This window comes from Aythya marila, assembly GCF_965140915.1.
Source record: "Aythya marila genome assembly, chromosome: 4".
NCBI classification, from domain to species: domain Eukaryota; kingdom Metazoa; phylum Chordata; class Aves; order Anseriformes; family Anatidae; genus Aythya; species Aythya marila.
In genome coordinates, this window is record NC_139045.1 from 42500996 (window position 1) to 42528369 (window position 27374).

The following is a 27374-nucleotide window of genomic DNA, read 5'->3' on the forward strand; positions in this document are numbered from 1 at the left end:
ACTAGTGAGCCTGTGGATATCCCTGTAGTATGTGGGAGGAGTAGTTGGCATGGCAAATAGCAGAGCTTCAATCCACAGGGACCTTGCTGAAGTTCAAAACCAGAACAGCAACAGCCTCAGAGTTCAATAAGGAGACATGCAGATCTCTGTGTGGGAGAGACAGAATAACCCCAGGCACCTCTGCAGGCTGAGAAGCCACCAGTGGAGCAGCAGCCCTGCCGTAGGGGACCTACAGACATGACAGTGGGTGTCAGGTTGAACACAAGCCTCCCACACACAGGGCTTCCAGGCTGTTCTGTGGAGAAATTTTATGATACTGTGAGGCCTAAGATGAAAGAACCTCTCACTCCAGGTAGGTTTTGAACTGGGACCTAAACATCAGCATTATAGAAATTACGCACTCATGTCTTTGCCTAAGCATTTCATGTGATAAGGCTTCCACTATTTGCTTGGGAAATTATAACATGTTTCTTATGTTAATTTTCTCACATTACATTAAGTCTGCTCTATCTTTATTTACCATCAACTTCACTAATTTTACCTGTCAGAGAAATAAAGTAGCTGAATTAATACATAATTATGCATGAAAACCAGTAAGTTAAAGTCAGAAAAGTAGTTGAAATGACTGCTGCGTGTTTAAGTCGACAATGGTGCCTCGGGCCCACCCATAAAAAAACATTTATTTTTGGATGTGAATGGCTGTCTACCGAAAGTTTTACCAGAGACTTTACTAGATTCTCCAGGATTTGCAGCCCTGCAGAGCTGGCACCAGCCTGAACAGGATGTGTGCGCACCCGGACTGTGGGACCAGTAATGGGTGTGAGTCATGCATGAACCAGAAAGCAGACAAACCAACAGTGCTGCTCCAAACCATGTACAAAACAAAAGTTTTAACATGCATATGGTTACTCAGATTCCGATGACTTCAAATATCAGCCTTGTCCTATGTTTGTCATCACAACTGATCATGTTCCTTTGCCTATCAGGGTTGACTACGTTATCTTAAAACAAACTTTCGTATCTAAATAGCATTGTACTGTTAACTGTTAAAATAACTGAAAAGCACATCATCAGTCCTTTCTAACATTCTGAAGAAAGATGCTGCAAGTCATTTAGAAAGTGTCACAGCTTTGTTTAATCCACCCCTTAGACCTTCCAATGTTGGCATACACTCCATAAAGATAGAACTTAATCTTTTTACTAACAGTTTCTTTTCATGTTCTTAGTGTTAACTAGTATTTGATAAGTATAAAATCACGCCTAAAACTGCAAGACAGAAACCTCATGTTGTATTTTAAGACTAGGTCCTGAAATGAAGCTCAGTTTAAGCAGCAAGGTTATTACAGCCTCAGACCACTGAAGCTTCAAGAAGAGAAAGTATTTTTTCAGATGGGAAATTTTGATATGTTTCATCTTCTTTATGTCTGTTTTAGGTCTTATCTGTCAGTCTTGGAGTCTGCAAGGTTGCACCCAATTATATCATGGTTGGTTTGCTATCTATGTCAAGTTGAGTTATACAAAACCACAAAATAAGGTTTGGTTCTTATCCTGAGACTGTCTCATTAACTACAGCATTGCAAAATTGTATCAGTAATATCTGACTCTTAGCTATAATAATTCACCAGGATGATGTCATGTAGGCTGTCACGTTATAAATAGAAGGTACTATGCAAATAGGCTTGATAACAAAATGCCCTCCTTGCTTTTGAAGGTTGACTTTAGGGTCTTACTCTTTTGTGTATAGATGAAAGCTCTCAGCCTAAGGAGCTGTGCCGCCTACTTCATGGCAATCTCATTTTTTTAACCCTTCCAACAAATTTGATCTTTTTTTTTTTCTTATTATCACCCCAAGTATCTATATGCTTTTGCTTCCTAACAGTAAATCAGGGGTCAACGCAAGGCCACAATGAACCTTCACCTTTAGTTCAGACATGCATCCTTCTGGAAATAAGTGTGCAGGACATTGTATCTTGCAATATTTTGTCCTCTTCTGAAAGAAAAACTAAAAATCCTCCTACTGATTAGGGTGCAATTACATTCTAGGCCTGCTGCATTTCTTTCCTACTTTTATTCCCTCCTTTCTGCCTCTTTCTCTATGCCACTCCCGCAGCTAATTTATATTCATATTAGTTGTATAACTGGTATTCTGAAGGGAAGTTTTTGCTCAAATGCACTACATGTTATTTTTGTGCGGACAGTTATTGTGAGTTCCGTCCCATGCTAAAATCAAATTACCGTCATCTGTTCAGTTGTAGAATATATACATTAGCATGGAAAGATTAGTGTTTTACAGTCATTATCTATAATGCAATCTTGATTACATTTAAATATCTCATTTTAGCAAACCATGCTATTATTCTTCCTGCTGTGCTATGTTCATGTCAGATGTTGTGGAATCTGATGACAACTTTTCATGTAAATTGGGTCTTCCTTTGTGTCCTGGTTGTCAGGAAAGTGGGAACTCCATTTTCCCCTGGCTTTCACCATTGTTCAAATTATTATTATTTTTTTTTTTTTTCCTGGAACACCTAGCAGTCTAATATTTGTGTTGCCTAAGATCTGGCTCTTAGGATGCTGAATCTGCAATTATTTCTTGCTTTTGTTTGTTTTGAGTTTTGCTTTTTTTTTTTTTTTCCCCTGTTACTGTCAACCTCTTTTGTCTCTAGCCAACTTAACTGACCAGAACTGCAATTTAATCACTCAGAATGTTATCTATTGCTATTCTTTCCTTGTTAAAAGAAAAACAAGGGGGGGAATTTTGCAGTTCAAAGTCTCTTGGAACTCGTATTAGCATCAGTTTTCTGAGTCGTAGCCTCTACACTGTTTCACACTGGAAATTAGGCACTGCTAGGAAAGAAAAAAGCTTAGAGAAGGCTATTTGCCTAAAGTTTTTTTTTGTTTGTTTATGTTTTTTTTTTTTTAAAGACTTTTTGACTTCTGATTCTCTTTCTGTTTCTCCCCCACTCCCAATTGCTTTGCAAATTTGTAATTCACTGCTTCCAAAGGTTCTTCAAACTTGTTCTACTGGTTTTCAGGAGTAGGCAGACTTGTTTTTCTAAGCTCTTCAGGATACCAAATGAATTTAATTTTTCATTTTGTTCCTACAAAGAATCCTGGGACGCTCCTTGAAGGGCAGTTCATGAGTGCATGGCATCGCATGGACACAGTGTGGGCTCCACAACACTTTAATTACCCCGTGTATGAAACCATACAGAGCTGTGCTAACACGAAGGCTCTTTTCAGTAACCATGAAGACGTTGATCAAAAAGTTAAGGGGAAAGTGCTGTATTGTAAATAATGCAGTCAGCTCCAGGAGGTCACGTTTTAATGAACATCTTTTCCTCCCTTGCCCTCGGGCAGCCAAGATGGAGGGGAGCTCCTTTTTTTTTGCTGGGGTGTGGGCCTGAGGAAGGTCACTGGAAAGACCTTATGGTGGCTTCATCCCTGCTAAAACCACTGGAGATGTGGGCCTTGAGGGGTCTGTGAGCTGAGGGAGCATTTCTTACATTGAAGAGTGTATGAGATGGGAATGGGCCAGCAACATGGGCCTCAGGCTAAGCACAAGGTGCTGCCAAGCCCATCTGGGAGAAAACGGGGGGCTTCGCTTAGGTGAAGGACAACAAACTGCTTGCTACTGCACGCATTTTGGGAGGCTGTGTGCTGAAACCCTGCCTGAAATGAGCCACTTCAGGGCAAAATGAGAAAAGGCAGTGGAGTGGCAGAAGTAAAATAAGAATAAAAGCGGTTAGGTCTACGCTTGGTTAAAAAAAAAATGAAAAAAGCCGGTCTTGCATCAAAGAGACGGCTGAGGGGACGCCAAGCGAAGTGTCCCTCGCGTGATCCGACCCCCATTGTTCTCGCCCCTCGCCGTTTTTGCACTTGAAACGTTTCATCGCCTGTATTTATTTTCCGCGCCCCGCCGCTCCCCTCAGGGCGCCAGACCCCGGCGGCAGGAGCCGCGCTGCCGCCCCCTGCAGGGCCGCGCGGGCAGGGTCCCGCCGCCGGGAGGGGGGAACGGGGGACGGGACACACGGACACGTCCCTCCCGGGAGGAGGGGGCGGGCGGTGCAGCGTCCCCGCCGCCGTGTCCCTCCGCCCAGCACTACTTCTCCGCCGGCCGGCGGGCAGGGGGCGGGCTGCGGGGCGGGCCGCGGGGCGGCGCCTGGCGGCGGGGGTGAAGGAGGCGCCGCGGAGCGCGCACGGGCGGGCTGAGGCGGCCGCGGAGCGGGGCTGGCCGCGGCCCTGGCACGGCGGCGCCCGGGGGGCGGGAGCCCGGCGGCCCGGAGGAAGAGGAGGGGCGCGCTGGGGGCGCCGGCGGAGGTGAGCGGGAGGCAGCGGGGACCCCCCCCTTCGCCTCCGGCACAGCCCGGAGGTTGTAGGGCGGGGGGTGACAGCGGGGAAATGGGGGGGGGCTTTGTGCGGGGTTTGGGGGCGCGGGGCACGGGCGCGGGGGGCTCCCGGCTGTGCTGCTCGGCTCGGGGCGTGCCCGGGGTGGTGCCCCCGGGGCTGGGGGGGACGGGGCGGTGGGGAGGGAGCGGGCAGAGCCCCGGGGTGGAGGTGAGGGAGAGCCCCGGCCCCCGGGTGTGCCCCGTGTCCCGCTGCCGGCGAGCACGGAACAAAGACGGGTGCGAGGCGAGGCGAAGAGCCGTGGGCAGCGCTGGCGTGTGGAGGAGCCCCCCCCACGCACAGCCCGAGCCGGGGCCAGCTGCAGGGGGGTCGGGCACGGGGAGGGCTGGGCTGGGTGGCGAAACCGGGCTGGGGGGGACCCGCCAGAGAGAAAGGGGTGCGCTCGGCGGGGCTCCCGGGATCCGGGAGGCTGCTGTCATATCTATTGTTTCTGAGGTTGAGATCCTACGTGGCTAGTCGCACCCTTCAACGATGCTCTTTAAAAGAGCTTTTTTTGGATTAATTTAATAGGAGGAGTAATAGCTATTGACTTTACTCTTTGTTGTCTGCTTTGCGATTGACCGAATTACGGCTTGCACGTAGGGTTAAAAGTGCTGTCTCCTTTATTTCAGGGCTCTAGGGGATGATGTTGTCTCTCCTGACATCTTGCGATTGAGATACCTGAGAACAGGTTCAGTAAGAATCCCGGTTCCCGATGGAGACGCTTACGAATGAACGTGCTGAAATAAGAAGTTGTAAATGCGCTTCTTTTCCTGTCATCTGTACCGCATAAGAAACCATAATCCGAAGCACTTCTCAGACACTTGCCCAGATGTACGAAGTCTGCCTGCAAAGTTCTCTGTCCAAACTGACCGTTTCTCAGTAAATAGCACATATCCGCGTGTTTGGGATGTGTACATAGTACTCTGAAGAAAAATCACTTTCTTTATAAAATTCCCAGAAGGAACGCTTTATTATGGACAGCTTTTTCTGGATTTACATCCAGAGAGATTAATGCCTAGAGTTGAAAGGCACTTAGTGTATACTGAAAAGCTGGCTTTGCCTCAGTTTTTCCAGATGTATTGTCTCCCCCGTACACTGGGAACATACACAACTGCATAAACTACAGATGTAGTCATGGAGCTGTGTGGACTTTTGAGCCATAGGAGAAGTATTGTTGAGCGCTGGTATCAGACGCTGCTTCATGATGTCAGCTGAACTGTGATTGTGTTATGCTAATCATAATAAAGCACCCAAATGGAGTGACACCCTTTCCAGGAAGAGGCTGTTTAGTTTCACGAGGAAGGTTAACTGATTACCTTAACCTCTGTCAAGTTCTGTGCAGAAGACCTTTCTGTGCAAGATGAACGCGATTCTCCTTGTGCTAAGGTGTTGAAGGTGTACTGCTGCTTATGACAAATCCAAGAGAAGAAGCTTTATAAAATGGCTCAAACCAGCTTGCTGCAGGGAAAGCAGTTTTACTGTAGGGAGTGGGTTTTCCACAAGCTTCAGCACTGCCTCCAGGAGAAAGCTAACTGCAGCAGTAGTGCTGCCAACAAACCATCTCTTGTAGCAAATTCTGGGAATAATACCGGTGTTGTCTCTGGGAAAGGAGCTGCCTGGGGTATATTGTTGGTAGGAGGGCCTGGTAGCGGGAAGACAGCCCTCTGTACTGAGTTACTGTGGCCAAGCTCACCTGCAAACCTGCAAAGAGGCTTACATCGTCAAGCTCTAGCCTTCCATTTCTGCAGGGCCCAAGATTCTGACACGCTCTGTGTTGGAGGGTTCATTAGAGGTTTAGTTGCACAAATCTGCCGCAGTGGACTGATCCAGGGATATGAGGACAAACTAAGAGATCCTGCCATTCAAAGTCTCTTACAACCGGGGGAATGTGAGAGGAACCCTGCTGAAGCATTTAAAAGGTAAAAACAAACAAGAAAACCCTACCCAAAGTAAAACCCAAATAAAAAGCAGTACTGTTTTCTATTTAGGTTTTGCTTCCAAAGAGTCTACGATATAGATGGTTTGTCTCTTGGCTTGTTATCTCTATGAATTACTCTCAGAGCTTTCACGCCCACTGTGAAAAAAAATGAAGTTTGTCCTTATAGCTGACATAAATAAATGTTTTCTTTTTAAACGAAATTTACTATTAATAGTGAATTTATTTACATTTGTATAGTGATATCCTCAGTTGTAACTGGGGTTTTGGAAAGACTTTGAAGTAATTGCCTTAAGAGCGGATGACAGCTTGGATACAGGTAGGATGAAGTCAGTGGCCTTCGTGTGCCATAAAGGTCTTCACAGTTGTCTTCACAGACCTGAAACAGACCTTTCAGGACCCTCTGTAAAGCTTCCAGTACTGTCCTCTGACAAAGAGGAAACTGGACTAATGGATCTCTGGGTCTGATCCAGCACACCAGTTTTATCTTTGTCTAAAAATATGCAGTAGGAAAATGTCCATTAACTCCTGGTGTTGCTTCTCACAATGTGGATGGATTTGCCAAGACTCTATCACTACTTACACAAAAATAAAAGTATTGAGTGGATCAGAAACTCATCAAGAGGGTCCATCCTGCCCCTTAGAAGGTTTGTCAGCTAAAATGAAGCAAAATACATACTATGTAGTGCTCCCTAACAAACCAGAGTCTTTTCAGTATGTCATTGAGAGTTGCATTTCTCTGAGGGTACTAGTGATGGTGTATATAAGCATGTGTATCTGTAGATTCCTTAAAAGAGCCTGCCATCTTGAGCGTGGTATTCACAAGCATGTGTCTTATCAGTAGCTTATTCCTTTGGGTCACTATGAAGGAAAATTCAGAAAGGACAAGGATTGTCTCTAGCAATAGAGCTTCTACTGGTTTTGCTGGTGGTGTGAAACTTTCCTGGGTTGTTAGTTAAACTGACCTTCTTTACTGCTGCAAAGTGACTTAACTTTCTGTGGTGCTTAAGGTTTTACTGGATGATGTTCATCATATAAAAAAGAAATCCAGTCTCCTTTTATATTTTTCCTGTCTACTAAGGCTGGGTAAACAAACACTGAGGTTGAACTGTAGCACTTGATCATACTGTCATGGTTTGGAAAAGAACCTTCCAGTTCAGGTGGCTGTGATATCCTTGTCTGGTAAATAAACAGGATGCGGGTCTACATTGTTTCCAGTGTAGTGTCTTAAAAGCAAAACAAGTAGACCAAAGTGAGACTATTTCTGGATTTTTTTGTTTGTTGCTAAGTGAAGATGCAACTTCTAACAGCTATTAAGGCCCTCATTTCAGAAGTGTTAAGCCCTCTCAATCTCTAATGACTAAAAATGGGGTGAAATTAGGTGTCTATAAACAGAATAGCAGACTCTCTGTCTAGCTTTAGGCAGTCTTTTAAAATCATGGAAGTGGATTAATCTGGTGAATAAGAGCCTGTTTACATTTAAAAGTCTATTACAAAGAAATCTTACTAATTTAGAGCAAATTCTGTCTAAGAGCCTCAATCTTGCCTCTGCTCTAAACACGACTGCCTTGCTCTGAAGAACAGGAGTTAAGAAATGTCTTTAGACAAAAATGCAATATAGAAATATAAAAGATAATTGCAAGTCCGACCTTTTTAGATAAGACTGCTTTATGAATGCAGGGTTTAATGACAAGCTGCTTTAGTATTTAGGTGTTTATATGGGATTCTTGGGTTTGTACTGGAGAAATTAGATGACAACGTTGGGTACCATTATCTCCTTTCCAAAATTTTGGGGCAGTGATTGTGAACTCTTACTGTTAGGCTAAAAATACTTGCAATGTAGTACATCAGCTTTGATCAAGGATTCCTCTTTATTTATTTATGGCCCTTCCTGTACTCCAGTGTTCCTCACCTGCCCTGATCCCCTGCTCTCCAAAGCGGCTGTGGTAGCTGGTGTTTATCTTCCTATTTCAGATTTAAGGGAGATGAGGTGTTAGAGACGAGATGCTTTCCTGGCAATTGAAGTTTTCAGCGCTGTGGCAAGGGACCAGGAGGTGGCTGTTGACAGCAGCACCGCCAGCTTGTTCTGCTGCAGCCGCTGTCCACAGACATGAGGATCTTGGTGACACCACCTCGCCCTCAAATGCCTTGATTGCTTTTTAATGGAGCTTTTGTTAATATATAAAGCAGGGAAAAAATGCTTACTAAAGCTCTAAGTGAGAATTTTTCATGATTCCAAAGACCTGTCAGGGAGCATTCTAGCCTGGTGTGGTTGTATAGGCTTCCTGTTAAATTTAAGTTGTTGCAATGGGAAATGAGTTTTAGGAAGAATTAAGTCAGCTGATTGCCTTTCACACTGTGCAAAGGCCCTGAAACAGTATAAAACCCCCATCTCAATGCTCCATTGATTTTTACCTTATTTTAATTTTCTTTATTCAGCAGAAGATGGGACAGACCTTTCTTGAAAGGCGCTGTTGGTTTTTTTCCTTTGCTTTGCACGGCTGCTCCAGGCCCTGCTACACATTCATGGCCTAAAATGGAAAGCCTTGACGTTAGAAGAGCTGAACAAGTTTACACTGTTCTGGTCTTTGTGTTAATTGTCCTAGAAATAGTGAGAAAGAAGAACTTTACGGTGCCTTGTAAAGTGTCAGTTTATTCAACGTAACATGCATTGGTCAAAAGAGTGAATCTTTTCAGGAAGAATATTTTAAACAAGTTTTCAGCAACCTTTGCAGTCATAGTGGTACATGTGCAAGTGATTACCTAGAGAGTTAGGACTTTTCTCTTCCTATTTGAATGTCTTCTCTTAAAATTTTCTCACCTATTTATAACCTTGAATTGCCCTAAAACTTCTTTCAGGGTCAGATCTTGCAGAATTGTGGACCTGGAAGGTGTGCTACATACAAGTGTATTTAGCATTTCTGGCTGCCGACAGCTGAGTGAAAGAAGTGCTGTTATGGCACTGCTTCTGAGCCACTTCTCTTCTCCAGCCATGCTGTTCTGGAGCAGAAAGCAGTCTTAAATGAAAGGCAGAGCAATGAAGCCTCACATTCAAATTTTAGGTGAAAACTAAGCAGAAAAGTATAAAGGAAACGGCCAAGTATGATACATACTCCAAAAGACAGATGAAAAATGTGTAAAACATTTAATAGAAAAAGGTCTATTAGGCTATTCTTCCCCATTTAAATAGAAAAATCATAACCAGAATAACCTGAATTTTGCCAGACTAGGTTGTGAATGGGGGTTGTTTTCAGTTTTGTTGGAACAAGGTCATACTGCCAGCGACTGGAAGGAACACAGGCAGCTGTCAGTTATCCAGGGCCACGAGGAAGTAGAGGAAGTCAGATACAAACCATGAAGCTATTTAAACTAGTCTAAATTTAAGGTCTTGGTTTATATTTTTTGGAAAAAGAGAATGGCATTAGACTGCTCCAGGCAGCGGGGGAAGGCACATCTGCCTTGTGGGGCTGTGGCTAGGGCTGGTGGCGGAAGGCAGAGCTCGGTCAATTCACAGCCCAGAAAGTGGACCGGACTGGAAGCGTTGAACCAGTTTATACCACATAGTGATTTCTTTTCCAGCCAGTGCTCTGAGTTTGAAAGCCATCCAGGAGCAGCGCTCAGGAATCGGTTTCAGGGAATTTAGAGTGAGAGCAGCTGTCTGTTATATAATGCCGGGTGGTCAAGCTTGTGCTAAGCTCACCTGTGGTATGCAGCAAAAGCTTCAATGCTGTGTAGTGCTTGGGTGAACTGATGATACCAATAAATCCCTAAAAACTGAACTGCCACATCTCCCAGCTGGAGATGCTTTGCTGTCACTCTCAGACAAAATCATTTGCTCTCCTCTGTATGCCTTCTCAAGGAACTTCAAATCTTGTGAGGTTTTGCACATGGGTGTTTTTCACATGCTGAATTGGGGCAGTTAAGTTATTGTGCAGCGTTCCTAAACTTTAGTATTAAATTATATCTATACAATAATTGTAGTGTAAGATGAGATCTAAGAGGTGTAGGCTATGGAAGAACAAAGCTATGAATTCAGATTTCTGCTTATTTACATTGCTGAGATTGCATCCCCATGCAATTACCTCTGCTGGATCAGTAGGGACCCAAGAAAAGAAGGATAAAATAAAAGCTGCTGAACACATTTGTTACTGTATAAGAACTTCACAGAAATTGTCTCAAGCTGATATTGTATCTTCTTTACCAAGAATACATATGGCAGAAAAGACACCATAGACTTCACTTCTTCCATGAATGGTGATGCTGAATTCAGTGTCATGGTTCTTGTTGCAGCTTGTCAGGCAAGCACAGCTTTTCTTCTGTTTGTAACTCCTGATCTGTGCTACTTACTTGAAAAGAAAACTCCCAGAGAGTTAACTAAGATGGATAGGTGAAAAGAGTCACCCACACCAAAACTTTGAAGTGGGATGTTGCAGTTTCTGTTGCCTGTGTGTATACCTGTGGTGTACTTCCTATGTGTCCGAGTACAAAAATGAATTTGCACTGTAGTGGAATATGACCCACAACATTAGATGATTTACAGAATGAAGCAGTTCTATAATTCTGTGGCATATGTAAATATCCACAGACCTGATTGTAATACGTGTAAGAGGTCATGTAGGGTTTTATGCTGACAGTCAGTTTGAAGCTGTGGTTTATACTGATGAAAATTGAAAACCTTCTTGCATGAATCATTGGTTTGGACAGCATTAAAGTACAACAAATCTTCTGCCAATAACTGTTATCTATGTGAAGTGACTTTGACCAGTTTGTGGGAGAACTCTGAAGGATTGAGCCTCTGGTGTTTTATAGTTGGCAATGTGATGGAAATCTTATGGCAGAACTCAGTCTAAAAAAAAATAATATAAGATTGTCAATCAGTGCTACAAGTATTTCCATCCCCGTTCAGCCTCCTTACGTGTGTTGGATTACCATGCTACCAATTCCTTTTTTTTTTCCTTCTTCTGTTCCACCCCCAAGAGTGGTATATGGCCAGAAAGCTGTGAAATTTATGTGTTCAGAAGATCTTTAACCTTTATCTAAATGATAAGGGGAAACAAGTTTTATTTCATGTTCTAGGTTGTTTCTGAAATTATAGAAAAAAACAGGTTTGTTCAGCAAATGTTCTGTGACAGTTGTCCAGGGTCTTTAAATCTGCAGTACTGGAATGCCATTTTTCTTGCCTTTTATTTAGCATAGATGAAGGAGAAGGTTCAGAAAATGAGTTGTATGTGATAGATGAAACATGAAGAAGCTGTTCTTTTTGGAACTCCTTGTACTATCCTTGAAGCCAGTAATATAATTATCATGGATCGTGTAGACTTTATTGAGCAATTAATTAGTCAGCTTTTCACTGTTTTGGAGTAGCCTACTCTTAATTGCAAAATTGCTTAAACATTTTTTGGAGTATATCTAAAAAGTAGAGGGCCAGATCCTCATCTTTCCTTTTCTTTCTCTTTTTTCTTTTAACCATTTACTTTCACATTATCTTTAGCTAGTAGAAGGTTTCAAGTCCACCTTAACGACTGAGGCAAGAGATTAGAGTACCCTGGCTTCCATGAAAGCAAGAAGGGTTAGTTTTCAATACTGCCCTACAAACTGTGTGTTGTCCTTTCTAGTGAATTAACTGCAGTACATGCTGCTGTTTGCAGCTGGCAGAAGCATGGAAAGGACATACATAGGAAACTTCTAACAGTTTCATTGACACCCACGGTTCTGCAATTTCAGTGAAAATAAGCAATATTTGTTTTGCTTTGGAGGTGGTGAGGTGGTAGTGTGTGGTATTCAGGCTGCTTTTGTCTTTTTTTAAGTGTGTTTAGTAAGTTTCTACCATGAACTTAAGAGGGATTTGAAATAAAAGATAAACTGAGAGGCAGCACATTGGAGTCACAGGTATTTGATCTCAGGCTACTGGAGACTTGAAAGCTGCTGGACTTTCTACCAGTTAATACTGAGTTGCTAACATCATGCAGAACAAATGTTTTTGTACAAAAGAGATGCCGTGACTTTTCTCTTCCAGGTCTCAGTCTCTCTGGAAGTGGTCTGCATCTTTCTCTCTGACCTCCTGCTGTCTGCAAGGCACTGCTACACAGGCTTCCAGCTGCCTCTGCAGCGCCAGTACCATTTTGGTAGCTGTAGCCTTGCCACAATTACAAGGTAGTATGAACACAGATCTTGTCAGACTCTAATTTCATGGAGCTATAAATGGTAGAAACAAAGCCGAGGACTAACTATATCCTATTTCATAGGAAGATCTGAATACATAATGAAATCATTTACAAGACCCTTTAAAGAAGAAAGGTTTTCAACTTCACAGCGTGTTTATTCATTTACCACATGTAAAGTTCAAATGTGCAAGTAACTGACTTCCACCTAGAGAGGGAGGCTTGGAGGGGACCTCAGAAAGTCAAGTCTATTTCTTTGTCCTGGACAGAAGCCACCAAGTCTGAGAGATGCTTGCTTTATCTGCTTTTATGCTGCATTGCTCTTACCAGAAGAAAATTCCTGTACGTCTAACCTGAGTTTTTCTTGCTGTAATCTATTGCTCTAAGTTTGTTATAACTTATGGTATTCACCAAGACATTGAGCATAGATTCTTTCTTTTCTTTTTGAGACAGCCTTTTACTTATTTGAAGGTCTTACTTCCTTTCATCTCATCTTTAAGCTACGTAATGCTAACTTGTTAGTCTTTCCTCAGAGGTCACACCTAGGAATGTGATATTAAAAAAAAAAAAAAACCTTAGCTAAATGAAGTTTTCTGTATGCAGAGGGAAGTTTCATTAGCAATATCTCAGGTGTGTAAATATGTAACATTCTACTTCCATACTTTCCCAGAATTTTGTCTGTTCCAACGTCATTCACTTACGCTTGACTAGAACTGTGAAGTGAGTTGGATCCTAGCCCAGAGTAGCTTGGTCTGGTACAAGATTGGCTTCTGCTTATAATAGTGGCCATAAACATTTTCAGTTAAAAGCAAGCTGAGAGAGCAAGTCATCTTGTGTTAGGTATCTTTCAGTAGATTTGCTTTGATTGATGCGTCGATGAATTGTTCAGGATCTCAGCACCTACAACCTGCCAAAGGAGAAGTGCAGGCAGGGCTCTAGCAAGGGAGGGCTTCATCTCATTTTTGCTTTCTAGGAGTTAGCGACAGAGTTGTGGAGTGGGACATACTTCCATTCTTTCTTTTGAAATTGTATCATTTTGTATTATTACACTAGAAGAGACAGAAGAACATACCATTTCTTTATACTTTTCAGGGAATTAGTAGGAGAATTAGATTTGATTGCTGTTGCAAGTAGTATAGAGATTTTTTCAATTGAAGATGATAAAATTTGTACACATGGTATAAAAAAAATTTTGAAACCTTTCTTCTGTTATTGTATTAACTGTTAATGATTTCAGATAATCAGTGAGCTTTTGTAGAAGGTACTGTATTCCCTTGCAGTCCTCTCCAACATTTTAGAAAGCTTAATATTGCCTCAAAATTTATGTACTTTGTGATATCTTTCTCATCATCCTCCTCTTAAGTTCGTGGAACAAATAGATCACAACAGTATATGTCTCTGAATAAAGTTGGTTGCCTTCTCTTGATGTCTGGAAGCGTTGCTTACAATTTTTCTCTGGAAGGAATCACTGCTGCCACCTCTTCCTCTTCCATGTACTTCAAACTAAAGGAATTAGGTCTTAAATGGTGGAAAAGGGTTCTAGGTAACAGATTTCTAATTTACAGAGTATATGTAGGAAGATAGCTGGAGTAGCCTTCTAAATCCTATCCCTCTCCTTTTTCTTTTTTAGGTTTAATCTTGGTGGTCCATCCCATGTAGTCTTCTGCCTGTGCAAGTCTTATTTTGAAGCAGGGTGTTGGACAGAAGCTGAGTGTTGGAATGACACGTTCTTAATTCTGTGTGATTAAAGGCTAGATTCATAAAAAGATTCAAGTCTTTCCACTTCTTGAAAATTTTAAGACTGTCCAATATAGTCACGGCAAAACTTAAGGAACATGTCACTGACACTACTACATACTCAACTGTAATGGAACAATTATAATTTGCTCTTAACATTTGATTTCTGGTGAAGAAACTTGGTGTCAAAAATTCTTACCTTCGACATTGAGTGGCTGAAGGACTGTTTATTTAAAAAATGCTTAATAAACTATTTTTCTTTCAGCCCAACTTCTATGGGTTTAATCAGAAAGATTGGATGGTTTTACTCGTTAGCTCCTTAGTAGATTGATGTTCAGGCTGTGGAGGCTTAAACTTAGTGATCATGTAGGAGAAACATAAAATATTAAAACAGCAGACAGCCTTCACAACACAAAGCCTCTTACTATCCTTCATAGGAAGCAGCTACATGTAAGCTGATATCTGCAAGATCAAAAGGTCTTTTGAGATCTAATGAAGAAAAGTGGTGAACAAGACAGTTTGTGTGAAAGAAGTAAGGAACAGTACAAAAAAATCTATTACGCTGAACTTTAATATTGTCTCCTGTGTGGTGGTGCACTTTGAAGATGTAAACAACTACAGTGGATGAATGTTAAACGTGTGGTAAAATGCTGCTCATCTTCAATGTAGCTTACTAGTTGCAACAGTTCAAGTAATTATGAATACAGTTTCTGTGCTGACTTTCACTTTCGTGTGGTCTGTTAATTTATAAGTATTTACATAGTTGTGTCATGTACATTACAGAGACTTCCAGTAAATAGACCATCTGCCTACTTTTCAATTATTCACTAACATGATTTATTTTATACTCAGAAATTAGACTAGAGGCAGGACACTGATGGAAAATCTTAGTGATTCATGAGTGAAGGGAGAAAAGAGATTTTTCTAAGAACATGCAGATGTTGAAAAGAACCAGCCAGCTCAGCTTCTATTTCCCAATTCAGTGAAACTGAATTTTTAGGAGGTGGATTGGTATCTCAGAAACTTAGTGTTTGGAGAGCATCTTGATTCTGGTGGAGCTTCCACGCGTTTTACTTCATAGCACATCCATGTAATGGGTAACATGCTTTAGACTCTTATCGACACAGGTTTTCATAGAAAATGCTGTGTTCTCATGCTCTGCACTATTAGAAAGTTGAACATTGCCTGAAGCTTAAGCAGTTGGTGGCATGTTTCTCTTTAGGCTTTTCCCTTAAATCTCTGGAGTTAGCAGGTCACATAGCAGCAGTCAGTGTTTCTGCAAGAGCAAGTTGTATGTTCTTCTTTCATTGTATGGAAGCTCTGCATACAGACTGAACATAATACCACTTAAGGTTTTAACTTTTTCAGTTTGAATTACCATAAGAAAGTTTCCCTAAGGCATTTTAATAATGACAACTCACATAGGCCTTTTTGTCTTCTACTTCTATAGGCATTAACATTTTGCCTTTAATCTATGTGGCTCAGTCTTAAACCTTGCAGGTTTTCCTATAAGCTGTTTAGTTAGATGGACCTTCATAGCAATTCTCACTTGTTAATTATTTCCTTTCCCTCCTGTTTTCTATGCACATGGTCATAGCTTGTGCAAGGGTTTAAGTTTCTTTTCTTTTTTCCTTTTTAATGAAAAAATGAAAAGGATTTGGAGGATTGTGAAGTAGAAAGGACTTAGTGTGTCTAATATACTGGGAAAAGATAGTATTGAAATATCTCCTTCTGAAAGCGTTAGTGAAGCCATGCCTTGAAGAGGTTTCAGTTTCTGCCATGTGATGATGTGTGCAATGCACTGGGAATGCTCATAAACCTTCCATGCTTTAAGAGCAGCTGTGTTTTAAATAGCTGATGAAGAAACAGTGATTGAAGAATTGCTGCTCAAAAAATAATTAGGGTGAGTGTGATGTAGAAAAAATATGTATTGAACACCTATATATAACCCAATCCTTATTTCAAAGGTGTTGCAGAGGAAGTGTTGCAAAGAATGTAGGTGTGTGGACTCTTGGTACACTTGAGTGACATCAAAATGTGGTAGGATAGCATGAAAGAAGAACTGAAAATGTGATCAAGAGAAGAAAGCAAAATAAGGAAATTTACGTAGCTGATGGAGTGAACGGTGGAAAGCAATTGCAATCAAAGTTGTGTCCTTGGTGCATTTGCTTCTGCCTTCACACATTGGACCAAAATGTTCTTGTTATGATAGAGGTGATCACACTTTTTGGATCAGTTCTGGATACTGTTTTTAAATGGGCAGGAGTGGGAATAAAGGATCATAGTGAGCAGACTTTCAGACCAGGGGTCATTGTGACATCTTTTCCTTTTTCTGTTTGTTTTTTTTTTTGTTTGTTTGTTTGTTTCATTTTGATTTTTTCATGTACTAATGGTAATCGGCAGTAGTGTGGCATATGAAGAGGAGAAAAGGGCACCCATCTTGCACAGAAGTGAGCCTGTGTGCTAAAGGTTGGAGTTATCTTGTCAGATGGAAGAGATTAGGAGGAAGAGGGATGTTAGGGCAGCATCGTACTTAGGGTTATTTGAAGAATCATAGACTTGTCCTGGAAGAAACAGAAAACTTTTCAGAGATCTCATTAGGTAAGGGAAATATGAGCAGTATAGAGATGACAGTAACAAGTGGGTATGCATGAGCCTCATGGGCAAAAACTGTTGAGAAAGGGATTACAACATCACCTCAGTCTCATAGCACCTAATTAAAAAATCTTGGTTTAACTGCACTAGCTCGCCTGCAGTGACACAAATCACTAATGTCTATACTTTCTGTCTACTTCCATGAAGTAGAGTTCAACAGGATGGTGGAAAAAAGCTGTATTTGTAGGTCAAGCAGGGCTGATAGGTGGAAAGAGAAATTGTCTTAACATGATTATAAATTGCCCCAAGTTAGGAAAGGGTTATTAGCTCTGCCTTTTCTACCAGGTAGAAACTTAAATAGCCAGGCAAATAATTTAGGTAAGGATGTTTCAAACTGTTGGGATAAGTTGCCACCTTCTATTTTTATTCATGATAAAGTTGCTATCCACAGTGAACTTTTTTGTTAGTGTTTAAATTGGTATGGGGAAAAAAAAAGAATTTAATTTATTTCACATTGTCTGTTATAGTTAGGGTTAAAAATAGATCTTAGTAAATACGAAGCTCTAGAATTGCTTCCAAGGCTAAACGCTGCGTCACTGCTGCAAGATAATAGAATTAGGTTCGCACGGTGCTAACCTGGCAGTGGTTTTTGAAAGTAAATTACAAAGAAGATACAGAAAGGATCAATAGGAGATTTACAGTCAAGGGAGTTCAAGAGAGTCAAGTTTGGAGTTGGGAGAGGGAGAAAAAAAGCACCAGGTAATTCATATATGGACCCTGAATGATGCAAGAGGAACATACACTTTAGATTCTGCTTCAGGGAATACGGGGAGAATAATTTTGAACGGGACATATGAAAGCTGCTCTCCCTCTGCTGCCTCTTCAACTAAGACAGTGCCTCTAAAGGTTTGGACAATCCTTTTGACTTGAGAAAATAAGATGGAAAAGGATCCACAGTGTAATGCAAATGTAGAAGGAAAGCTGTCTAAAGTGCCTGGCTGGTAAGGTAGGATCTTAACAGCTTTTCGTCTTGTATTTGTGCAGAGGATTTTCTGGAAATGAGGTTGGACAGCATAATCCTGTGATCAGTGCAGTGGTTGAAGCAAGGGGTGTTTTACAATGATGTGCAAGAAATGAGAAAGACTCCAGAGCAACCTGACTAGGGAAGGACCGAGATTTCAAAACATTTTTTGGTGTTTCTCCTGGTTCCAGCAGGCGGGCAATTCAAGACCCCTCTCTTCTGAAGAAACAGCTTGCTCCTGCAGCTCCTCTTCTCTGTACATCCCAATCAGTAATGCATTCTTATCTTCTCAAATCAGATGTATAGGAAAAATCTAATTAACTATAGGATTGTCAGACTTAACTGGAGTAATAACTGTGATTGGTTTTGCTTCATTTGCATTATGCTGTTGTCTTTTGTTACAAAGTCATGGAATATTAGAAAATACGACTGGCTGGACAGTAACCTAGGATATAGCCTGACAAAAGCCATGCAGTTGAAGTATCCAGTGCAGCTTTCTACCTGTCCCATCTGTTGGGATTTCTTGTTTCAATTTTTGTGGCTTGCATTTCTTCCATGTCAACAAATACAATCCTGTACATGGAAAGCAGGTCTGTCTCTTCAGTTGTTTACGTTCTGCATACATTGAGACGCAAGAAAGAAATGGATTTTGTCTGTCTCCAAAACAGAATAATACCAGCAACTTAAATTGCCTGTTAAGCTACAGGAATTTATATTCAGTTGTATATTAATGTGTTCAGATAACACTACTCGTAGTAGAAGCTATATTTGATTAACAAATAGAGGTTAATTTTTATGACTAAGGGACCAAATAGTTAATGAGGAAAACTGAAAAGCCTATATTTCACTTTGCTGCACCTTTCATTTCGTAAATGATTTAAAACTAACTTTGCAATTTTAATATATTCTGTTGCATATATAAATCTGATAGTTTTTCTTATTATGGTACCCTATTCCTACCTGTTTCATTTCACTCATAGACTTCTGAATATTTACAAAGCTATTATCCTAACTTTACAGGTATAAAAAATAAAGTGCAGAATGGGTATTCTCTCATTTCAGCTAATAACAGATTATAGGGAGTCTGATTTGATGCTTTCATCTCATACATTTGATATAAAATGCAGTTTCTTTGATGTTCTTCTTTTAAATTAATTTAGAGATTGAGTTGTGGAAAGAAACAATGAGAATGTAATCGATGTTTAATGCAAAAAGAAAAACAGTGATTTTGACCCTAACAAATGAGATCTTTAAAGCAACACATGGTGGATGACAAATCCCAGGGGTAAATATAAATAACAGCATCTCAGATATTGGCTCAAAAACTGGGGACTGAGGAGGAGAAGAAATAGGGGTATTGATATAGGGTCATGGGACGGACAAAGAGGAGGATGAGAGAGGCAGTTAATTGAATGTCTTTGGTGTCTTTATACTAATGGAAAAAGGGTATGGGGCATAAACAGGCAGAACTGGAAATCTTAGTACGCAGTCAAGGTTGATTTAAATACTATTAAAGATCTCTCAGGATAACTTGTGTGACTGGTATGTTAAAAAAAAATGTAGCTTGTTTAGGAGTTACTTTCTGTATCGTACACTTGCCTGGAATTGTAGAATAAACTAAAGCTACTATAAAGTCTGTGAATAAACAAATATGCTACATTTGGGGATGGTTTTTGCATCTATGATATCTACTTAAAGATTTGTAGAAAAAGTCATTTTTACTGACTACAAATAAGACTCCCATACCAGACCATCTTGCATGTCTTAAAATTTATCTGCATTGGCAAAGTATAGTTGTTGTGAGCAATGGGGAGATTCCCTCACCTCTAAACCAAGTCTTTCCTAAAATGTGAATGTTTTTCATGTTTTTCTGTATCTAACCAACAAGATCAGGTAAACTAAGCTTCTTTAAGAGAATAAATGAAATTATCCAAAGTAAGGATTTGGATGAGAATGTCAATGTAGTTAAAAATTTTGAATTGCCATAAGAAATTGGAGAGGAGCATCAGCTGGGAAACAAGAATCTGTTAGTGACCGTATTTCTAAGGTGAAAGAGAAGACTAGTGAAGACACAGAAATATGCTTCAAGCAGATTGGAAAGAACTAGCTGAGAAAATAGAAAGGCAGCTTTTGGTGATGGTGGTTATGAAATGATCTTAAATGTGTGATGTTTAGAAGAGAAAGAGGAAGAACAAACTAAAAGCAGTGGACTTAGGCCTCAGATAATTTGTGATAATTTTCTCGTGAAGAGTGAAGACAAGTATAAGGAACGACAGGAATTAGCTGGAAAGAACAGCAGAGTCTCAGAGCAGTACATTAAATGTCCAGTGCAGTGAAACTGAGCTCCTCATCATTCATGTGTTAAACCCAGGAACAAAGTCTACTGAAAGCAGATCAACTGCTGAATGTGAATGTAAAAGAGTAACATGAAATGAGGCAAAACGGAGAGTTCAAGGCATTATTTGTTTCTTGGAAGGTTCATTTTGTTTGGTGATAGGAAATAATTCTGTGTGTTAGCTGAAAAATGACAATACCCACCAAGTGCTGGCCCACGGTTCCTATGGAAAAAAATAGTGATAGCTCTGAGAAAGCTAAAATGTTCAGTGGTTATGTATATTGCTTCTCCCACCCCTTTTTTTAGCAGTCATTTTGCAGTCAGACAGCTAACGATGAAAACTAGCAACAAAGAAGTAAGATTACAGATAAGCATAGCATGGACAGAAGAAAACAAACAAAAAAAGACAGTAGGTGAAATGTTTTCAAACTGTTCAGTCTATGAGGTGTTACTGGTTGTCTTCAAAGGACAGGTTATCTTTCTAAGGGAATTTGGACATGAAAGAAAAAGATGTCCTACTTTGTAAAGGGACAGAAAGACATTGGGGAAGTGTAGGCATTGTCAATTGCCTACAAAATGCCAGAACAAAAAATCAAACTATTTGCAATCAGCAGGAAGATAAGAGTTTAAGCACCAGCTCACGTGGAATGACATGGTTTGTTTTTAACAAACCTGATCTAATTTCTTCCTGTGGAAGACAACAATAGTACTTGTGGGGAAGGGCTAACCATAAATATCATTTTGACTTCAGAAAGGCCTTGATATCTTTGTGATGCTCATGCAACCAGGCTGTGTTGTAGGTAGATCTGTACTGGGCTACGTGCAGGAAGATTGGAGTACCTAGGGAGCAGCTGTCAGCAGGTCGGTCACTTTCCATCGGACATGGCACATCCTGCTGGGCTTCACTGAGGTCTGTCCTGCATCTGTCTGTCTCTTCAGCCTGCTGGCTCCTCAGTGGTCTGGCTGACTGATCAGGGGGAAATGTTCCAAATTTTGACCATGAGGGGCTTGTGGATCCACAGGGCACCGGCGGTAGCACAAGAAATACTGAGTTTAAAGGTTAGACACACGGGGAAGGGGAAGACTTCCCTTCTGCAGGGCTATTGAAGCACCGGCATAGATTGTTAGGGGAGACAGAGCATTGATTGCTGCAAGTCGGCACGAGGGCTGTCGCTGCTCCAGCCGTGTGCGGGAGAGTGGGCTAGGTGGCCTCAATCGCTGAGAAATAGGTCTGGGAGTTTGTGCAAAATAAATTCCTTTTCCATACTGTGTGTTCAGGAAATTCTTTGCAGGGTTTCCTGTACGCTCCTCCTCTGTGCCTTTGGTAGGGACACTGATTTTTGTATGTCAGATTCTGAGTAATCAGAACGTGTTGTGTGTGTAAGCAGATGAGGCGAATGCATTGTTTAAAAATATGTAAAGAGTCAATGTGCTAGTGGTAGCTGATGTGACTGATTTTCAGCCACTGTTGTATTTCTTGTATAATATCTGAATTGTGTGCAAACTGTTCTAGGCAGTCCAACTAATACAACTAAAATATTTGCTCTTATGGTTTATATTTTCTGAATTACCTAGCAAATCTGCCAGTAGATCCACTGGCTGCCAGTGCTTTGTAGAAAAAAACCTCACCTATGTTATTTGTAAGAGACAGTAGGAGGTCTCTAATCAATACGTAGGGGTCCAGCATGCCCTGTTTGTGTGTGACTGATGGTGCTGGTTGTATGATAAACTCTGCTTTTGTCAGGCCGGATACCCTGGAGCTAGCTTTTGTGCTCTCCTTGTGGGACTACAAATCTGCTTTACAATTACAGATAAAATTCAGGTTACCAGAAGACACTGCAGAATCAGGTACTGAATTGCACAGCAAGCCTTGCCTGCTGTTTCTAATTCTCTACTCTGAAAAGCCCAGGCCCCAAATCTACATGCATGCACTGGAGCTTTCCTAATGAGTAATTCTCAGTGTCTTTTTCTTTTCTGCTTTCTGCCTTTTTTCTGCTTCCTTGCCTCATAAGGCTTTCTTTTCTCCTAAGACTACCTTCAGTTGGTTAGACCTGCTAGAGCTGGTTTGCCTTTCTGTGCAGCCAGTGAATGAATAATTCACTTAAAACAATAATCTGGATTACGCTGTAGTCCACAAGTGTGTATAATTCCTGTATTGCATTTAGTCAGAAAATTGTAATCACTTGCAGGCATGCTTTTATCAGGCTGAAAAGTAACAGAACAGCTACCTCAGTCATCTGACCAAATGAGTAAGTATGTACACAGGTGTGCACACAAAATCAAGGCAGGTAACTTCGCTCTGACAGGGAGCAGCTATTGGACTTTACCATCAGAATTTTGCACAACCTGTAGTTCAGAACTGGTGTAATCATTAGTCGGGATACCTCATGATCCAGGTAAGCGGGCTGCTGCTGTCAGTGGTCCGTGACACACAAAAGCCTTGTCACAGGACAAGGTAGAGCTCACTAATCTACAAACAGTACTACAAGTAATTGGGGAAGATACTGGTTTTCATGTCTATTTTTTTTTCCCTGTGTGAATTCTGCTATTGAAAGTGTTCTCAGGGAGAGGTTAAGATTTCATCAGCTGAGCGGCTGGAATTGTCAATTTTATTAGAAGTGAAATTTACCTTTGCCTCTTTTATTGTGACCTGTGTCCTCCTATGCAGTTTGGAAAACAAAAGAGAGAAAAATTCAGTTCCTGGCTTACGTATGCGTTTGCTGAAGTCTCTAACAATGTTTAACAGCTTTATCCTCACCGGCTTCATTCTTTTAAATGCAAATTACAAACCATGGGACACGGTTTTAACAGTTTACAGTCTGCTAGCCAACCACTGGATTATAATATACAAATGGGCTTGTGAGACGGTGGGGAGTGAGGTGGGGTATTGCAGTCACTTGTGGAAATTTTGTAAGTACAGATGATAAAATCTAGAATTCTGCAATTTGTCTTCTATTCTTAAAGTGAATTTTAAATTTTAAAGCATTTGTGTTTATTCCATAAGCAGTGGAACTCATAAAAGCCCCATTGCCTGCAGCTTTGTGCCCTTAGATATCCTTAGGTACCTTGCAGTGGTTTGGGCTCCCCCTGCAGTGTCTGTATAATGTAATTCCTTTCAGCTGTGCCCTGGGGAAGATGAAGCTTCTGCTATACCTGATTCAGAGACAACAGAGACAGAGTCAGGTTCCTGCTTACTGTGCTTGGGATTCCAGCTGGGCTGCTGCATATGATTTTTATCAAAACAATTTCTTATGTTGCTGACAAAAATTACTGCAAAGCAGACTTAATTGGCTTACTTACAGTTTCACTGTTAATATACTTCATTTTCTCTATTTTCTGATACAACATAAATGGAAATGAGTGCCTTAAAAGTTGTATAGTAAACTGCTTTGATATATCATGTTGGTGTAAGTCACCCATAAGGAGAATGATCATTTGCTTTTTCCAAAGATTGAAATTAGTGTTTGAAAAAATGTCTGCTTTATTATACACTTGGGTATTATTAAACTTTATATACATTTATATAAATATATCAATCTGGTATATATGTAGGCATATTTTGTCATTATTTTAATCTTTGGTAGTTCTTTAAATCAGATTTAATTTTGTAGCAAATTCTGCAAGGCACTCATATTGTGGCAAGAACAGCACTGTGTGCTGCCTTTCAAGTAAGGTGAATGTTTTGTGAGGTTCTGTTGGCAAGGTTTTGCCCACTGAACAATAAATTCAGGTAAAATTCAATACAACTTTGCTGATACCAGTTAATCAGCTCCATCTTTGCCAAACCTATTTTTTCAATGTATTATGCCACTTTTTTTTTTATATATTTTTTTTTTCCAGTGGATATCTGCAGTCCTCAAGGAAGTGTTTTTCTGAACTTGGCAGATATTTCCCGGTACTCTGTGGGATCACCTACTAGGAGTACGGTTTCTTCTGACTCAGAGTAGATGCAAGTGATGTGGCATTAGTATCAACTTAACTTTAAATACCACAAGGAGACTGTCTCACTGGCAATGTCTGTTGCTTTCCTTTTTGAAATACCAGCGCTCTTCCGAAGAGAGTATGTAGAGATCTCTGCAGCAAGGGTGCTGGTGCTCTCAAGCAGAAGAATGCCAATTTAATGAAATATTAAAACTCATAACAGAATGGAGGAGACAGATTTGCTGAAGGAGAATATAGTAGCAGCCTTGCCAGACAGGCATCAGTAGCCATCACTGCAGAGCATTAGGCAGCATTTGGAAATACCACTCTGGGAAGAACTGCTTTACTTGTCTTGTGCTTTTGTCCTGTAGCTGTATTAGCAAAGCTTGAAACAGGGCAGTAGTTACACTCTGTAACACAGGTGAAAATGCTAGGGTCTGCCTACACAATACCAGTTTCACAGTGCAAACCACCTTGCTAGAGGGCAATGTGCATCCCCAGTCATTAGTCTGCATGAAGCTGGCTCCCTAACGATAGCTTTTTTTTTTTTTTCTCTGAATATGTGCAAGATAAGTATGTTGCCTGCTTTTTAAAGGCCTTCTTCAAAAAGAACAAAGCTTGTTACATATTATACCCATTAGACATTATGTATATCACATGTAATTCTCTGATGGTTTGTCATGGTGTCAGTGGCTGTAACTAAAACAGAAGTGCTCAGCTAGAAAGTGTGAGCAAAGAAGTGTCTCAAAAGGCAACTTTTAAAGAAATGTCATATTGATGTAGAAAAAGAAATGTAAGAGCAGTACTAGTAGTTAAGCAGAATGTCCGAATTCATTTGTATCATTATGAAATTTGAAATATTTTGACTTTTGGTAAAGGAAGCAAACACTCAGACAGAAGTAGCAAAAACTCAGACAAATACTTGATCTTTGTTCTTCCTTCTTGCTCCTTCTGGTTTGCCCAGGAGATGAGTTTTGTACAATTGCTCTGTGTGTCTGCCAGTAGTGAACGCTGGCAGCTGGCTAGAGAAAAAGGGACCCTTCTGGGGTCTTGAGGGATAAGCTCTGTTCGTGCTGTAACAGATGCGTCCCCACTTACATTCTTTGATACCTCTGACTTCCCGATACACCAGAGTCATTCAGATGCAGGGCACATTCATAAGAAATGAAGCTTTATCATTCCTTCTGCTTCTAGGACTGCTCATTCATCATTATTACATTAACATGCCATTGTTACATGGCATATTTCCTTTTTTGTTTAACAAGTATGTGCATTCCACTGGGACTCTCTTTTCAATCTTTGTGGACACCGCCGCTATCCTGCTACTTTGTTCTGCTGTGGCTCAGCATTTTTGTGGATCCAGGCTAAAAATCTGAAGGATAATCATATGCAGCACTTCAGCCTTGCTGTTATATATTCCTTCCATATGTTGAAAATCATATTTGTGTGGGTTCGGTCAATTCAGTAGCAATCCTGAAGAATTCTGTGGGACGGTTCATTGTTCTGAGAACGCAGTTTGCTGAAGAGCACAGAAAATATCTTAGCTCTGCATAAATAAATCATTATTTTACATTGCCATTAAGATGAATCCCGTCATTTAAGATACCTAATTGTGCTGTTTTCTCTAAAACTTTTGTATTTTTACAGAGTAATACATTTTAGTGTTTTAAATCCAGATTTCTATTTCAGAAATGCTCTGTAGCAAGAAGTTGCCATGTAATGAGAACCATTTTAATACCTGTATTGGATGTAAAAGTTTTAAAGATAAGGCTGTTGTTATCCTTTCAGAAGGTAGAGGAAATCAACTTCTCATCTTCTGAGTTGCACCGTGCAAATTAAGCAATCTGTAGATGAATCATCATTCACGGAAGTCCTTTAATTAATTCTGTGTTGATTGATGTAATTTTCATATGCAAGCAAGATACTGCAGGGAAGTGGGGATTACTAAGTCGCATTATGGTAAACATGACAGGACTTCTGGCTTCAGAGACTTACCATCTCTGAAGAATTTCCCTGTTATGTTACTTGGCATCTACCCTGAACCCAGAGATATGAGAAGTCTAGACAGAACAGAAGTTTATCAAATGTCTCCTAAGGGCACTTTCACAGAACGCCTTATCAATGTCTTGTCAATGCCATGCTTCTCACAATACAGCTGTAAGCCAGCTGAAGTCATCGTGCCTCATTTTATGTATGCCTGTTTGTGTATATGCATACATTTTTCCTAGTGGAAGTGAAACTTCAGAACCTGCAACCACTGTTTGCTGCAGTCTGGGAGAGATCTGAGAGGATGTGGCGTAGTGCTTGCACTATTTTTATTACATTATTCCTTAGACATTTGCTCTTATTTGGAGGCAGGATGAACTTTTTGATTTGACCTGCTGCAGCCAACTGCTGCATACTGTAGGAATTCAGCAGAATAAATTAGTTTTTCTTGGTATTCCCACCGGGTAAGTACTAACACAAGAACATTGTCAGATGCTCCCAAGGTATTTTGTAGGCGTTCGAAGAGGGTCACTCAGATTTTAGGTGAGATTTTATTTCAAGATACCATTACCATTTTATCACATTTCAAAGTAACATTTGTTCTTGAAAACTAATTTCATGCAGAGACCAATGTGAGAGGAATATTGGTTTTGATAGAAAGAGAAAAGTTGCAGAGAAAGTGCCTTGACATTAATAGCTGAGGGGGCAAGGCAGCATTCTGCTGGGGGAAGTGCTGGAAAATGTGGTAATTTCAACTACCTCCTTTCATTGTGGGATTGGCATTGCTTTGGAAAGCAATTTTGACCTTACGGCTACTTTAATTTCCTGCCCCGTAAGTTGGTAGCTGCTTAAGTTCCTGTCTTGGTGAACAGTGATTTTAGTTGTACTGCTGGCATCTTCTGGAAGAGTGGCTGGCTTTGGGGAAGTACCAAAGAACCCAAAGTAGGTTTGTGAATCTGGAAAAATGGGAGGCCAATGTTAGGGATATAAGTCCATCCAATACTAAAAAATTTCAGAATGCTTTCAGTTTTTTTATCTCTTTTTTATACTTTTGGGAACATTTCATCCAGCTGGAACAGACCACATAGCTGGCTCTGCTCGATCCTGCTGTTACTATCAAGGATGCATCACTGCGTTTGCCTTTTGTCTTTTTCTTGGTCAGAAAACCAGAAAATAACATTCTATTAGCAGTGCTTATGAATAGTTTCTGATTCTGGATGTGTTTTTCCATTAACAGGCAAGATTTGCCTGTGTTCTAATTTGCATGCTTGGTAGGTAATAATTAATGTGTTG

General features: G+C 40.7%; 1 protein-coding gene across 1 annotated transcript in view; it reads left to right on the plus strand.

The window, feature by feature from the left end:
- The first annotated feature begins 4203 nt into the window (after window positions 1–4203).
- ANKRD50 (ankyrin repeat domain containing 50) overlaps window positions 4204–27374 on the plus strand; it is a 41072-nt gene continuing 17901 nt past the window's right edge. The window contains exons 1-2 of the mRNA XM_082758511.1: window positions 4204–4320; window positions 5019–6308. Coding sequence (XP_082614637.1) covers window positions 5830–6308 — 479 coding nt within the window. The 5' untranslated portion in view covers window positions 4204–4320; window positions 5019–5829. The remainder of the gene's footprint in view (window positions 4321–5018; window positions 6309–27374) is intronic.